The 16187-nt window shown below is 37.5% G+C and overlaps 1 protein-coding gene across 3 annotated transcripts in view; it reads left to right on the forward strand.

Moving 5' to 3' along the window:
• The window catches only part of LOC113527360 (myosin-16), a 48614-nt gene that overhangs the window by 15579 nt on the left and 16848 nt on the right, over window positions 1–16187 (forward strand). For all 3 annotated transcript variants that reach the window (XM_026915083.3, XM_026915082.3, XM_053238691.1), the window contains exons 3-12: window positions 518–622; window positions 2105–2191; window positions 2491–2636; window positions 3366–3456; window positions 8423–8479; window positions 12528–12614; window positions 12717–12962; window positions 14239–14356; window positions 14610–14737; window positions 15422–15618. In XM_026915083.3, coding sequence (XP_026770884.3) covers window positions 518–622; window positions 2105–2191; window positions 2491–2636; window positions 3366–3456; window positions 8423–8479; window positions 12528–12614; window positions 12717–12962; window positions 14239–14356; window positions 14610–14737; window positions 15422–15618 — 1262 coding nt within the window. The remainder of the gene's footprint in view (window positions 1–517; window positions 623–2104; window positions 2192–2490; window positions 2637–3365; window positions 3457–8422; window positions 8480–12527; window positions 12615–12716; window positions 12963–14238; window positions 14357–14609; window positions 14738–15421; window positions 15619–16187) is intronic.

Raw genomic sequence — 16187 nt, forward strand, 5'->3', positions numbered from 1 at the left:
TTTTTGCACTACAAAATAACTCCACTGCAGTACCTTCACTCTCAAAATACCTTTTATTTTAACGTGGGTGTACTACCTACCAATTATTCCTTACTCACTTTCTTATTTTGATCCCTTCTCTAATCAATTGCCTTCAATAACAGATGGTTACTGAAATTTTTGTCTGGTTACAGTGCTGCAGTTTGATGAGTTCTGTCTATAAAAGTTTGAAAAAGCCTTGAGGTCAGAGTGGAGTGAAGCGACGGTACTGATTTTGAGATGAAAGTGCTTGTGAAGCCTCGCCTCCACCCCTTCATAAGCACTTCTGGTTTACATCTGCTTTTCAAAGACTAGACAAGACCACATACACATGCACAAATGCACATGCATATACATGTGCATGCACACATATAAACATCCACTTATGTTTTTAAGAGAGAAATTGTAATGAACTTTTCTGCCGTAATGACAGCCTATTATTAATAAATGTAATAGATAATAATTCTTTCTCTCTTTCTCTCTCTCTCTCTCTCTCTAGGCTTCAGACTGCACAGTGAGAAAGCTAACAGAGGAGCTCTCCCAGAGTGAGGTACTGGTGCAGAAGTTCCAGAAAGAGAAGGAGCATTTAGCAGATCTCAGTGAGGTGAGGAACCTCCTCCCTGGAGAATATGCACTCAGTGCGTACTGGAGACAAATTAATCACTTTTACAAGCTAGATGAAATCTATATTCACATATACAGTATTCAGAGTCATTTGCATTCATACATAATTCGTGTCTACTGCAAAGTTTGGCATTTCTACTGAGATTTGAAAACTATAGACTAAACTAAAGTGAAAAGGGAAAAAACTGCATTTAATGATAAATCTCGCAGTTTGACAGCCGAGAAAAAGTTAAAGACAAGCGGCTTCGTCCAAAGTTCTGCACAGTGTAAATATGAGTAAACAAGGTTTAAAATCTCTTTCCAGTTTAAAATGCTTGTTAAAGATGTATTTCTGAATATATTAGATTAAAACTTGCTCCAAGTAAATATTTTACTTAGCACCATTATCATGATAGTAATAAACATAAACTTGTAGTATTCTTGGATTAGCTTTTTTTCAGCAAATTTTTCAGCTAAGGGGTTTATCCCAGCTCACAGTAGCCGGCACCTTGCTCTCTGAGAGGACACAGAGACACGTGTAAGAAAGCTCAGGCTTGACGTTTCAGAGTCAAGGTCACTCTAGGGGGATGAAGACTATGCAAGTTGTTTCCTGGCTGCTGTACTGCTTGAATCTCACTCGTCTAGAACACATGTTGAAGGCTGTTAAGATCTGAGATCACATCAAATTGGCAGAAGACCAGCTTCTTTCGGTTTGCTAGGAAGGAATTTTAGAGGACCCAGAGCTCACTGTGCCTTTACTGCGGAGGAGTTCAAAAGGATTTTTAAAAAAAAAAAAAAAAAACAAAAAGAAAAAACATTTTGTCATGAATTAAAAACCATTTGGTGACAAGGAGCCTTAAGGTCCAGGGAATATTCTAAGCTTGTGTTTATCATTATTATAAGTATGCCACGACAGCTATTTGCTGAAAAACACAAGAAAATGTTATAGAATAGAGACATGGTTATGAACAAAATATAGTCATGAACGATCTGTCTTCAGTCCTTTAATCACTTATACTTCAGAAAATCCCCTACAACGATTATCTTCTTTGAAGAACTGTGAGTGTATTGTACAGTAAAACATGCCAGATTGTGAACAGTAGCAGCTCCATTTGCCAAGTTATCACTGTCTGTAATTTAGGATCTGTGGCTTTTTTTCTCACCCTATCGAGCGTGCATGTAAAGAGCCTTTACTGTTCAGCCAGAGAGATGGATAATTGAGTCAAATGAAAATGATATCCAGGATGCAATTTAGTGTTTATTTCTTGGTCAGATGTTTTGAATCTCCTTGGAATTTGCATTGAAGGATTGGATTTGATTAAGCTATCGAGCTGCAAACTTCCTCCGACAGACTCCACGGTTGAGGTAAACGAACACATCCCAGCTGTGGATCAAAGATGGCAGCAAATCAGATGAGAGTCACAGTTAATGTTTTAGTGCCTCATATGCTGCACAGACCCCAAAATGTGTTTTACTTTCCCAGAAAGCCATTGAGGACCTACAGTTTGAGGAGGAGAAGGTGAACCTCTTGACTAAAGAGAAAGCGAAGTTACAGGTACACGTCGAGGAGGTGAGTACCGCAACATTTATGAGACCCTGTCCACTTATCCTTAATCGGAAAATGGTGTGTTTTTAGGATGCTGTCAGGGGTGATACACAGAGCATCATCTCTTGCAGACTGCAAAAAATTCATTTATCCTAAAGCAGATTTTTCAACTAATATCACTGATTAACTTATATGACTTTTTCAGTTACTACAGTGAAGCTAATAGTCTGGACCAATGTGTTCTGGCAGTTTATGCTGTTAAGTCTGGCTAAAGCTGCTCTCTGTGTGATGTATGAGTTTTGAGGCTTTTTGATGTGTGTCAGTTGGAGTACCAGCTGGAACAGGAGAGGAAGCAGCGCACTGAGCTGGAAAGGAGCAGGAGGAAGTTAGAGGGAGACAGTAAGAACACCATGGAGAACCTCAGCGAGCTGGGCAAGATGAGGGCCAACCTGGAGGAGCTCATCAAAAAGTGAGTTATGTAGAAGCTCCTTTTTTTCAACTTTTCAGCATGATGTACACATTAGAGGCAAATCACTTCAGTAATCATTTGCCTAATGGTTTTAACTTACAAAGGATCTTTGATTCAGGAAGCTGAACGCCTTTCAAAATCCACTGGAGTTTCCTAAAGTAAAATCGAAAGGAGATCATTGCGCATAAACAGATGGTAGATGTCGATGTCTCAGTTCTGTGGAAAAACAGATGTTTGGATGCCTTGTGGCTGCTATAACATGATATCTGCTTGGAGTGCCGTTATCTCAGCTTTGATGAGTTGAAGGCCTCCAGGCCCTCAGAGCTGTTCAGGCTTGTTAGTATGCACTTACCGTAGCAGACCCAAAGACAATCCCCAGAACAAAAAAAAGGACCTCAAGCAGACAATTAAGTGCAATAAGAAATAAACAGAATGCTGTTTTATACTGTGTATAATACTAGCCTTTAGTATATAGATGAATATTAGAAAATTAATGTCAGTTCTTTGCAGGATAATGTCCATTCTTTGCAGGATAGACTTGAGATTTTTTTTTCTGTTAATAAACATTTTCACATTTTCACATTCACATTGACTCACATTTTAACCTTTCAGCTGAGACATATTTTGATGTTTCTCAAACCATTTTACATCTGTCTACTAATTTAGCCATGTCACACACCTCTCTCTCCCCCTCTCTCATTTTCCTTCCCCTCCTCTGTGTCCTGTCAGGAGAGATGTGGAGATTAGTGACACCAGCAGCCGGCTGGAGGCCGAGGAGGCACTGAGTGCAGGGCTCCAGAAGAAGAATAAGGAGTTGCAGGTGAGGTGTGTGGGGGGAGAGGGAGCATTCCAGTCTTTCAGCGCTCCTAAGGTCCCGAACTCTGATTTGTGTGCCTGTGCCTCTCAACGCTCCCCTCCTGTGCTCGGAGATGGCAAAAACATCCCTAAGAACATACAGTTTGGCCTGATAATGATCTCTCTAATGTAAATCCCCTTTTACAAAAATGAAAATAGCCACACTGTGGTAGAGTCTTTGGAAAATAGACAGGTCAAAGATTTTCAGAAGGTAGGAAGTAGATTATGTTTCAAGAATATAAACGATAGAGAAGCACTGCAGGGAAACTCTTGGCTCAAAATTAAATTTCAATATACATTAGGCTAAAAAACCAAATTGCTGGATAAAAATAGTTTATTTGCTTTTTGAACAACTGTATAATTTTTTTTGTGAATACAACTTTGTTGAAAACTATACCATAATAAAAGTCTCAGGGAAGTACTTTCACAGGAAGTAACATCAAATGCTAATCTTTCACTGTAAGCTGGCCCTGAAATGTAACTTCCAGCTATATGTCTGCAGTACAATAATGATAAATAAGGCAAAATAACCAGCCCTGAACAAGCTGCAGAATATGTCAACAGACAAGAGTCTTTATATTCATTCATTTATTTTCATTACTTCTCCAGTAAGCGTTTTATCCTGGTCAGGGTCACGGTGCATCCCGGGAACACTGTGAGTGAGGTGGGAACACACCCTGGATGGGACGGCAGTCCATTGCAGGGCATCATGCACACACACTCACACAATCATTTACACCTAGGGGCTATTTATTATAGTCAATCCACCTACTAATATGTTTTTGGGAGGTGGGAGGAACAAGAAGAACCGGGATCCCTGGATCTATGTGGCAGTACATTTTCTATTTCCAATTCTCATTCTGATTAAAATAATTTATATTGTGATATACAGTATTTCAGACAATGTTGTTTGAAAAATTGACAAATACCAAGTGTTCTGTATTTTTAACTGAAGGTGTCATTTGGTCTGTTGCAGCTGAAAATGTTTACATGTTAATTAAAGTGCTGAAAGTTAATTTTAGATGCTGTGTTAGTATAATTTCTGTCACTCATTCTGTATACCATGAATGTGTGACATGCTCTTCATGAATTTCACACCATCTCTGTCCTTGCAGTGCTACATAATGGAGCAGGCCCACGGTTTCTTTTTGATTTTGATATTATCGTTGGACGTTGCTTATAAATTAACACTGATCACAAATTTAGGTGCTATTTGCTGAGATATGATGTTACCATCAGTGTAAATACATTTATGGACATGCCATACCCAAAACCTTACAAGGTAATGAAGTTGTTCTAATAAAGTAGATTAAGCAGGGGTGGAAAATACTTGAGTAGCTGTTTTTCATTAGTATACTTAAGTATTATTTTGGTGTATTTATACTTTACTATTCAAATTTATACTACTTTTTACTCCTTCCATTTTTACCTTCAGAGTACTCATTACACATGACAAAGGTCTCTTCTTCTCATCTAGTCAGTGACTACACTATATATCAATTGAATGGGCTCAGTTTAACATCCAGTCATTTTAGTTTAGCAATTAAATCAATTTTTATGGAAAAACTATCAAGAATCATGCCAATTTGTTGTCTGCTGTGACCTTCTCTTGCTACACAATTTAGTTTATGCTATAGGTATCTGCATGCATCTGAATAAAAAGAATGCACTGGACTGCAGTGTGGAACTTGAGAATGAGCATCCCTGGCCCTACCTCAATAAAATGTTTCAGCATGCTGGAGAAAGCTAATACTCATATAAAATAAGGAATCTCTTTTGCCTCCCTAGAAGTATTAACTCAATCAAATTAGAAAAACTTTGTTTAGCCAAGTTTTTTTTTGCTAACTGTTTTTTTTTTTGCTTAACTGGTTATATTTAAGTTAGCCTGTTTTCTTTGCTTTGCTAGGTGTGACTAGCATTGATTCCAGTAAGCAATATAAAATAGCTAGACAGCAAGTAAAATTCTACCCAATCGTCAATATTGGTTATTTACAGGACATTTTTTTTTTACTTCTGATTAATTCATTATCAATCTATGTAGTGGTAGTCATGCATATGAGTAGCAAACGTACAGAGATTGAATGATGTTTTCAGGCAAAAAGGCGTAGTTGCTTTAAAACGAAAATCCTTTTTAGGTAAGTAATAAAAGTTACTTTTCACTTGAAAACATGACATTAACTTAATTTCATGATTAAAAGCATTGACATTTTGCTTTTTTATACTTAAGTACATTTAAAAGTAAAAAAAACATTTTTTTAAACCTTGACACGTATACTTCCACTTTTAACTGAGCAAGATTTTGACCTATTATCTGTATGTACAGTTAAGTATAATCTCTCACCGTGTGTTTAACTAAGTGTAGTGTTTTGGGTATTTTGTTCATTTCATGATTGGCCAAATATTCCTAATATATTTATATATCTTTAGTTATTTCAGGTTATTTCTCAAATTATTTCTCATTGGGTTTTACCATCTATCCTTATGTCTGAACTGCACTGAAGGACAAGATAGGCAAGATAGAGATCTAGAAAGTGACAAAGTGTGCAGTACAATACCTCTCTGATCAAGGAGCTTTTTTTCCATTCCCAGAACATAGAGGCTCTTTGTGCATGTACAGCTGAAACAGGATCCAAGTGTCAGCGAAGGTAGATGTGTTTTCACGCAATGCCAGGGCATTATCTATATAACACAATGCAGGCTTTATGGACAACTCTCCATTAATCACAGCTTAGGTGGACCTGCAAGGCACAAATGCTAAGCTGGTTTGACAGGAACCCCACCACCATGTTATTTTAGTGGATCAACCGATCAGACCCGTTCAGGTGGAGCCTTTTTGTAGGCTGTGCGTTAAACATCCACTGATGTTTCTTATCCCGGCTTATTTTTCAACACACAATGTTTATGGCTTGAATTTCAGCATCTAGGCTGTCACTTGAGATGTCGACATCTTTGTTCAAAAATATGTTTGAAAATATGAATCTCCGTCCAATTTCCTCTCATGTGAACTTGAAGAAAAATGCTGTCATCAGCCAGTTAGATGAGCAAGAGTCCTGGTGTTATGCAGCACATACAGAAATATACTCCTGAGTACAAAGAAGGCAACCAGGGTAAAATGTACACTACGGTCAAAGCAAAGGAAGATTAATATCCCTGCGATAGGTCGGAGGTTCAGGTCGGAGTCTGGCCTCTCTGCCAAAGCTGTTTGTAAAGTTTCAGAATTTCTTTCCCATCTCAGTGTGGAGCATACAATTGCCTACACTATTGAATGTCCCGTGGACACATATGCTATCAATTTATAGCCTATGATGATGGTTAACCATAAGAATCCAGAAGGAAGTGTAATTATGTCGACTGAGACAATTGATTAATAACAGGGTTTATACCATCATAGCAGAATTTCCAACTTACTAGTGACGTGGATGAAATCTGTGCAGAAGTTCTTTAGATCAACAGTTTGTGCACAGCAAGAAGCAGCAGTTTTGCTAAGGAGTCTAAAGGGGGTGTGGAGTTTTCTTTCAGTGCAGTGAGCCCCTGTGTGTGTATGTGTGTGAGAGTCTCTGCGTTCGTATGTGCTAGTCTGATTTGGTCTGACTGCTGCTTGGCCATGGCTGTGCTCTCTGCTGAGGTTTTGCGCTGGCATGTGAGTTTCTGCCCATTTCATCCATGTACTTTTTAATCGTTAGTTATTTTTGTGTGAATTTGCTCAAGCTCTGTGTTAGATCTTGCACTGCTGTAGTGTGTCTTTTCATAAGCTGCAAGAGATTGGGTATTCAGTCTATACTGGTATTAGTCTTCTGAGTTATACTGTTATAAGTGAGTCATGCTTGCACATTTGGATGCTTTGATTTTAAGTTTTTAGTTTGATTTGCACACACACATGAATATGTGTGTGTGTGTGTGTATAGGCATGCACATGCATGCAGGTTGCTGACTGTTTTTCAGGATGTACATTATGGGACATCCTCCAGCTATATAACTTGTCAGAGATACTTCCTCTGTAGATAGTAAAAGGAGATTGTTTGCCACAAGACAAAGAAAGCTATTAATTTATATGCTTTCTCACATAAAATTTAATCATAGGGCAGGATTTACACCTGGGAATACCTCCCACATTGATCTGTTTCAGCATTCATTTCAGGTTCAGGATAAGAAGCTAAACTTTTGATAAAGAGATACCAGAAAAAATGGTGCATAGGGGTGAAAATCCAGTAGTGTTCAAATGATGGTGTGAGCCTGGGTGCTTTAAGGACTTGACCTTGTGTGATATTTTCACAAAAAACTGCAGCAGGTCTCATGTGGTCTGGGTTTCTTTGTGGTTGTACACTGCATGATTGCACTGATTAGCGCCCTTATCTTACAACTGGACACAATTAGAATGGACATGAACCGAAAGCTTTTTTTCCCTTAGAATAAAAGAAAGCAATGAGTTTTTTAAATCAAGAAGTTGTTTGTCATTATCACACAGCAGAATTAATAGAAATACAGTGTTAATATAATATGATGACCTGTGAGGAGCAGATACCGACTTCGAGGCATTCTACAGATAAAAACAGTGGGCAAACAAATTCCTGCACTAAATTGCACCCTGTGTTAAAAGCCACCGGTATGCAGGACTAAAAGAGTTCTTTACCGCAATACTTCTCTTTATATGGCAACCCCTTCAGCATACTTTAAAGGACAATACACTGCAATTGCATTGGCAAAGCTGATAGACTAAACATTTGTGCTGGGAACAGAGAATAGTTTCCTACCAGACTTTTATTCTAAACGCGAATAAGATGAAGCAGATGGAGTGTGAGCACAAATTAGAACAGTGTGTGTCAGATTACACTGTCTCGTGGCACTGATTGATTGTCTTTTTTGATGGTGTGAAATCGAACTTCGGCATCTGACTAGGCTGACTTCATCTGCTTCTGTTCTTCGATCTGCAGGTCCGCATTGAGGAACTGGAGGAAGAGCTGGAGGCAGAGAGAGCCATAAGAGTGAAGGTAACTGCATTAATTCTGCAATAAAAATTACATACTTGGGAATTTATATCTCACATCTGACTTTCTCATTTAGATCTTATAGTAGCTTTTTTTTTTTAGCAAGCTCCTTTTTAATACTTTATGTACTTAATGTTTTTTGTTTGATGATAAAAGTCTTGTTCAGATCATCTGCGAGTGACTGAAAGGGTATACTAGCATTTATAAAGAACATACATGCAAGTACATCATCACATCATGAGCTGTTCCAACAAAGCTGCATGCTATTAAAATAAAAAAAGTAAAACAAGAGTAAATATTACATATTTAACATTAACACACCTCTGCTTTCTAAAGCTCCTAATAATTAGCAGATCTGAGGCTGTTTACTGAGGACAGGTGTGGTAATCTACCATGAGTTTGGCCTGGGCTCGTACTTAGGGGTCGTGAGTGTGTGTCGGCGTCCCGGTGAGGAGGGAGAGGGCGGGGAGTGCTCCTGTGGTTTAGCCTAAATGATTTGCACTTGGAATAATAAAGCCAAATGTTTTGAATCAGGACAGTGCAACCTTGTCCATCAAAATCTCCCCAAGAGCTTTCTCAGTGATACTCAAGCCCAAGCCATGTTGGAGTTTAGCAAAAGGAATGATGAAGGATGACTTCATGATTTATCTGTTTCATAATCCATTGGTTAAAATGTGTATATATATATATATATATAGCAACTTCTATAAACAAACAAATAACCTCAGGTGACAACAGAGAAAACAACAGATTTCAATATGTAGTCTTTTTTCCAAAAAAGTAAACCAACATTCAGAAACCAGGTGGGAAAAAAATAAATACACCCTAAAATTCAGTAACATATATGCTACAGTTTTTACCTGAGAATGAGTTTGTTGGTAAATTTCATGAGCATTACCCTAAGTGATGTCAGGAAGGATACCAGTACAGATTTATACACAGTCGCAATTAACTACAGATCATTTTAGTTTTAAAGGTATCTATAGCTGGTAGAATGGTCATTCCACTCATATCATTTATAAACCAATTTTAAAACTTGTCTTGATCATTTTCCTGCTAGTGCAAGAAAAAAAAAGTCATTATTTAAATTTCATGTAGTATTGTTTTAAGCTACAGTGCTGTGCATTTTATGGCTTCTTACAATAGTGTATCAGTAGAAAATGGCCAATGTTAGATATTTAAACCAGAAATAAATAAAAATGAATAAAAAAAGTTATATTATAGTACAGTGTTTCAGTTTTTACTGCACTTTGTGGTAAAAATGTTTGGTTTTTACTCACTTCCAAAAGCATTTCTTACATGTACGTACGCCTCTGCACAGTACTGTAAAGAGAAAGCTGATGAAGAAATATTTTCTATGATGCAAGAGGGACATGATGTCTGCAACAGGCGCTTGATGACATGCCTCTGGGCTCCATCTCCACACTGGGTGGCATTCTTAATGGAGCACAGTTCTTCTATTCACTGAGCCTAAGCCAGAGTGGAGTGTGAAGAATCATGCACAGACATGTACACCTTTATCTCTGCGCGCCTACCTGCGCCCCCGCAGACCCCTTCTCATTCTCTTGCGCATAGCAGACACACACAGTCCTGCCATTGTTCTCATCTTTCTCTTTACTGATAGACTCAACAGAGTCTGACGTTGTTAAAGTCCAGAGATAATCTGCAGAGAAGTCTCTTTTCCAGACAAAGCATAAACCAATATCAATCCATACTGTACATAGGCTTATGAAACTAAATGCACTCACTGATTTTTTAACTTGGGTTAAAGTATATCGTGGACTTCTTGACCTGTACTAGCTGATGAATGAGAGATTGATTGACAGGTGAGTAAATTGAAGCTAGTGTTGACACATTGAAGCACTGGAAAAGTATTCTACCAGTGCCAGTGACAGGGGCACCGCATGATCCTTCTAGAGGTCAAAGGCCATGTCGTTGATCTTGCCCAGGCTTGCAAAATGAATACCCTCCTTGGTGTCAAATGAAATTCACCCAGACTGTTTTCACTTTATCACCATCAGTTTAAGAACCAAAAGGTCATCCAGGTCACAGACCAGCCACCATTCTTCTAGTTTATTGCCTCCTAAAGCTCCACACTAGCAGGACCAAGTAATCTTATCAATCTCCTTTTGACTGCTACAATAAACTAATAGCTATTATTCTCTGTTATTTGACACAGTTTATCTCACATTTATAATGGCTGTTAAACAGCTGGAAATGGACGAGAGGGTGCTGTCAGTGCAAAAATATTCTATGTGTCGCAGAACAAACTTTTTGATTATTTTTTTTTTTCAATTAATGATCGGATGTCTCTGAGGGATAAAACTGGTTTATGCTTTTTAATTATAGCATTTTCTTATGATCTGAAAATCTTTATATGTGCTTTGATTTGATTTGAGAAGATTTTGTGCCAAATCTTACAGCAATGCTATAGAACAGTATTACATACCATAGCAACAGTAACCAAGGGGGCAAGGCTTAGCAGATGATAATCACAACTCAGAGTATGGAAGATAGTTGTGGTTGGACACAGTTCCAGCACATTCTTGATGGAAAACAATGGATTCATATGAAAAAATACCACAATGTACTAGAATTTAGTTTAACACTACATAATTCAGCATTTAGTTCTTAATACCCTGCTGATAGTTTTTCACTAACAAGATTAGGCAATGGTTAAAAAACACAATTAAGCCTTCCCTATTTAGTGTGGCATATTTTCTGCTTATCACTTCTAAAACGTAAAGCTGTCTGTTGATTGCCTTTTTTTTCTTCATTGTTATGATTGCTTAAACATCCGGCATGAATTCTTCTCTATAAATTGCTGCTAATGTTTCAGATTTTCAATATCTCAGCTAAAATGAATATTAATGATGGTCTCATAATTCCTGCTTATCCTTATTGCTCTTGTTTTTACAGTCTCATGGTGTAAAATATACAGTTCCAGACATTTATGCAAAATTATGTCCATTGCTTAAATTCAAGTAAATACTGATATTGATCTACTTGTTAACACTTTATTTGAAGGAAACCTACCTAGGGCCTTTGTAACGCATTCATAGGCATTGAATAAATTTTTTGCAAAGCAGTTTCTGAAAGGTGTATGTCAAAACTTGTGAGGTGTCATTAGACATTTTTATGACTTTGTTTTTACATGAAAGTGAGAAGAGAGAACAACCCTCAATTATCTGCATGGGCTGACAGATTTGACATTACTGTTATTTAATACTGTAATTTTTTATCTTTATGTTGCATGTTGTTAATTTTTTTTCAATCACATTCATATATATATATATATGAATGTGATTGAAAAATGGACCAACAGTACTTGACATGAAGAGAACTCAATTGCTTGCCCCTCAATTGAATGTAAATACAGTTACTACAGCACACAAAAAGGACCAAATGAACAGTAAACATTTCATTGAAGATTCCTCAATACTTATTGAATGTGCTGTTAGAAAGATAAAATAGTAACTTCCATTAAAACAGATACTTTTATGTTGTCTCATGGATTTTGACAAATCCTCCAGTATTGCTTTATAAAACATTTATGCAGTGCTTATCAATGTGTTATAAAGGCTCAATATTGGTATGCTTATAGATGACTAATTTGTGTGTAGTATCTTAACTTGTTGTAGATCAGATTTTTCTCCCTCACTCTTCACATGCTATAGCAGATTAATGGGAAAACATGGCATTTCACATGTTAAGATGAGCACTTAATCTGTGAGTAAGCACGCAACTCTGCGAGGAGCACTTATGCTGCGGATCATCTCTATAAGCATAATCCCTTCTTTCTCTCGCTCTCTCTTTCTCACACACACATGCACACACACAATGTCTGTGAAGATCTCTTAGGTGTTTAAGATATACTGTCTGGGACACACACGTAAGCACAAGCTGTTCTGCAAAACAGCTCTTTAGAGCAGTGATACTGTATACAAAACAAAACTAATGTGTTTAAATTTAAAGTGTGTGTGCGCATGTGTGTATCATGTTTTATCATGAGGTTTGTGTTCGCTCACTGAGTGTACGTCCGCACTCTCAGGTAGAAAAGCAGCGCTCTGACCTGACTCGAGAACTGGATGATCTGACAGACCGGCTGGAGGAGGCAGGAGGTGTCACAGCCTCTCAGGTGCACTCATAGCTAATGCGATAATGCAGGAAATAAGTTGTATTTTGAAACGATACTTACTAACTTGCATGCTGACTTTATCACTCACTTTATCTGCTGTAGATGGAGATGAATAAGAAGCGTGAGGTGGAGCTGCAGAGACTGAGGCGTGAGCTGGAGGAGTCCTCGGCTCAGGCTGAAACGATGGCGGTGGCTCTGAGGAAGAGACATGGAGATTCACTGGCTGAGCTGAGCGAGCAGTGTGAGGGCCTGCAGAGGACTCGTGCCAAACTAGAGAAGGAGAAACAAAACCTGCTGCTGGAGGTGGATGACCTGGCAGCTTCACTAGACACCATGCAAAAGGCCAAGGTCAGAAATTCAGAACACCTATAAAACAAGGATCTCATACTGTATCAGGGTTTTTCTGGGCTGTGAAAGCTCTAAATGTAGTAGGATTGTAGAAGTGATAGAATGAGGATGAGGAGTAGCTCTACTCACTATGATACAACATAGGAAGAGGGAATCAGCATGTCAAAAAATGGCTAAAAGAAATGTTCAAAACCCCATCCTATCATTAAAAATACCAACAGCAATAAGTGACAGTACATTCTTATCTACATTTTAATTAAAGTTTTAATTCGCACCATGTGCCAAAAACAAAATGCAATGTTTACAGTTGATTAGTGGAAAATTTGTGACATCTCTAGACACCTCTGTGGAAAGATCTTGCAGTTTACATTAACATTCATTCTAAAATTCATTCTTATGGACATCATGTCTGTATTAGCAAGAATAGATATCATAACAATGTTTGAAGGACACTGTGTATTATTAAGGCTAGTGTCTGATTTAACTGGAACTCCTAAAGAACCCCAGTTTGTATATGACAGTTCTTTTTTACTCAATCTCGAAAATGTTCACTTTTTACCTTTTAACTGCTGTTAAAAAGTTACTTTACATAACTGGATTAATCCACTATTAAAAATGTCATGACAAAGGTTGTTATTGTGTAACAATGCTATAGACTTAATAACTGATTAGTAAAGTTCAGACTGCTATGATTAATAAAGTTAAACCAGTTACAATATGTGCATGGTCGGACATTTTGCATGCTCCCACACGAACTTAATTAACTATCTCTTTAACAAATGCCGTAAATAATCCAGCCTGTTTATACAGTATATTCCTACTTTTTTCCCCAATTTGTTATGCTCTTGTCTATTGCCTGTTTGTGTTGTGAATGATTAATGTAAAATTACAAGTCATGGACAGTTTATATTATCTGCAGATAATTATTTAATCACAAAAAAAAAAAAAAAATCCATAGTTAAGGACATAGTTTTTTCTACCACCTAACATCTCATTTCCATAACAATTCTGAAGTTGTGGTTTCAAAATCACTCATGTCTCTCCATGCTTTGTAACATAATACTTCTGCAGTATTAGCTGTTATCTATGACAGACGTGCTGTAGAGGTTAGCGCTGTGATGGCGGTCAGCAGGATTCTGTGTGTGATCTCAGCTTCAGCCTCTCATTAACTCAGTGTGCCATGAGCAGCTCAGGCATCCCCGGCGAGGCAGCTGAGGGAATTCCAGGCATTTTGATCAAAGCTAACGTTGAGCTTTACGATCATTTGTAATACCAGGCGTCCACTGACACGCAGCTGAAGAAACTGGAGGACTTGCTGTCTGAAGCCAACTCGAGGAATGAAGACCTGCAGAAAGCTCTCACTGAGGTCACTGTGGCCAAGAACAGACTGACAGGTACTCCAGGAGAGATAATGTGGGGAAAAATATACATTTGGTTAAAAAACTTGATCTAGACTAACTAGACTAAACTAAAAGATTAGCAAGAACATATGTGTTACAAAAGTTTTTTTTCCCCAATAAAATCTTATCCAGGTTAATGTACATACAGTGATCCTACGCTGCATCTAACAACAAATGTTTTTTTTTTAAAGATTTTCTTCAGATATGAGTCAGTAACAGGATCTTTTTGTTCACTCCTGTCCTGTAGCTGACAATAATGAGCTGAGCAGGCAGATGGAGGAGACAGAGACAAAACTCAGCCAGATAAGCCGCTCTAAAAGCCTGCTGATTGCACAGCACGAGGAGCTCAAGAAACAGTGTGATGAAGAGGTCAAGGTGTGTTCTTTTACTTAGATAGAAACTGGTACATGATCTCATTTGAATATGATCCCATCATTTTTTTATATTAAAATAAATAAATTTGAACATGCAATGAGCTCAGATATGCACATGTTTAAAGAAATGTCTGCTTGTGAATAATGTTTCTGGTTATACTGTGCAATTCATTAGTGCCAATTATTTAAAAAAAAAAAAAAATTCTGTAATCTTCCATCAAAATGCAATTACTTTTTTTTTGCTGTTTTTCCTGATTTCTGGCTGTAGCATTATACACACACACGTGGGGAAAATAATGTTAAACAGGCCTGTCAGGATTGACATTTTGGCTGGAGATTAAATGTTATATACATAATTTTGATTGTTGATAAAATTGTATTTTCTGTTGAATTGATGACAAAGTTTAAATAATAACTCAATATATAAACCCTAATACTGTAATACGCAAATAGGTTATTGGACAATGTACCAAAAACATACACACATATGTTTAGGTATTGTGTGCAGAAATGCATTTATGTATACAAAGACACACACCCACACACAAACATATATATATATATATATATATATATATATATATATATATATATATATATATATATATATGGTTTTTGTGTGTGTGTGTGTGTGTGTGTTATGTATACGGTTTTTGTGTGTGTGTGTGTGTGTGTGTGTGGACAGAGTAAAGCAACACTGAGCAGCAGTTTGGCAGCAGTGCGACAGGAGAATGAGTCGCTGAAGGAGCAGCTGGAGGAGGAACAGGAGAGCAAACTGGAGCTGCAGCGCCTCGTCTCCAAGCTTAACAGTGACGTCACACACTGGAGGAGCCGCCACGAGGCCGACTCTATCCAACACAGTGATGAACTAGAGGAGGCCAAGTACGTGTCCCACAAAAACACAAATACACATCTACCTGTATGACCCTACACATGTTTTAAGACTTATGTTTATTTTGGGTCAAAATTACCCATGTTAAAATTTTATAATACCATTCTGTATTAATTCTGATTGGTCAGAAGGTGTGATTAATTTCCTCATTCTAATGATTTAATGGTTTAATGTTAGTAATAGTTAGATTATGGTGAAGATTTCTGTAATGAGATGTTTATTTAGCATTTTTTGGAAGGAGGTTCCATGTTTTCCAACATGGAGAAAGTCTTCAAGACAAAGGGCTTTGCAGTTTCTCAGTAATGTGACAAGCTGCTTTTTTGTAAAAACGAAAAAGAAGTTGGTGAGGGAACAACTGTTTGTAGCTGCTCTAAAATTAGTGATAACAGGAATTAACTTGGCTTGTGGATATTCAACATTAACCACTTAATTTAATTATAATAAGTTCTTTAATAAATAAAAATGTATTTCTGTTGGCAAATTGCTGTGTAAGTTTGCCTCCTGTCAGGCCACATCACTCTGCCCTGTCATGAATTACTTTCCTATAATAGCACACCCT

This window comes from Pangasianodon hypophthalmus, chromosome 12 (genome assembly GCF_027358585.1).
Source record: "Pangasianodon hypophthalmus isolate fPanHyp1 chromosome 12, fPanHyp1.pri, whole genome shotgun sequence".
Lineage (NCBI taxonomy): Eukaryota > Metazoa > Chordata > Actinopteri > Siluriformes > Pangasiidae > Pangasianodon > Pangasianodon hypophthalmus.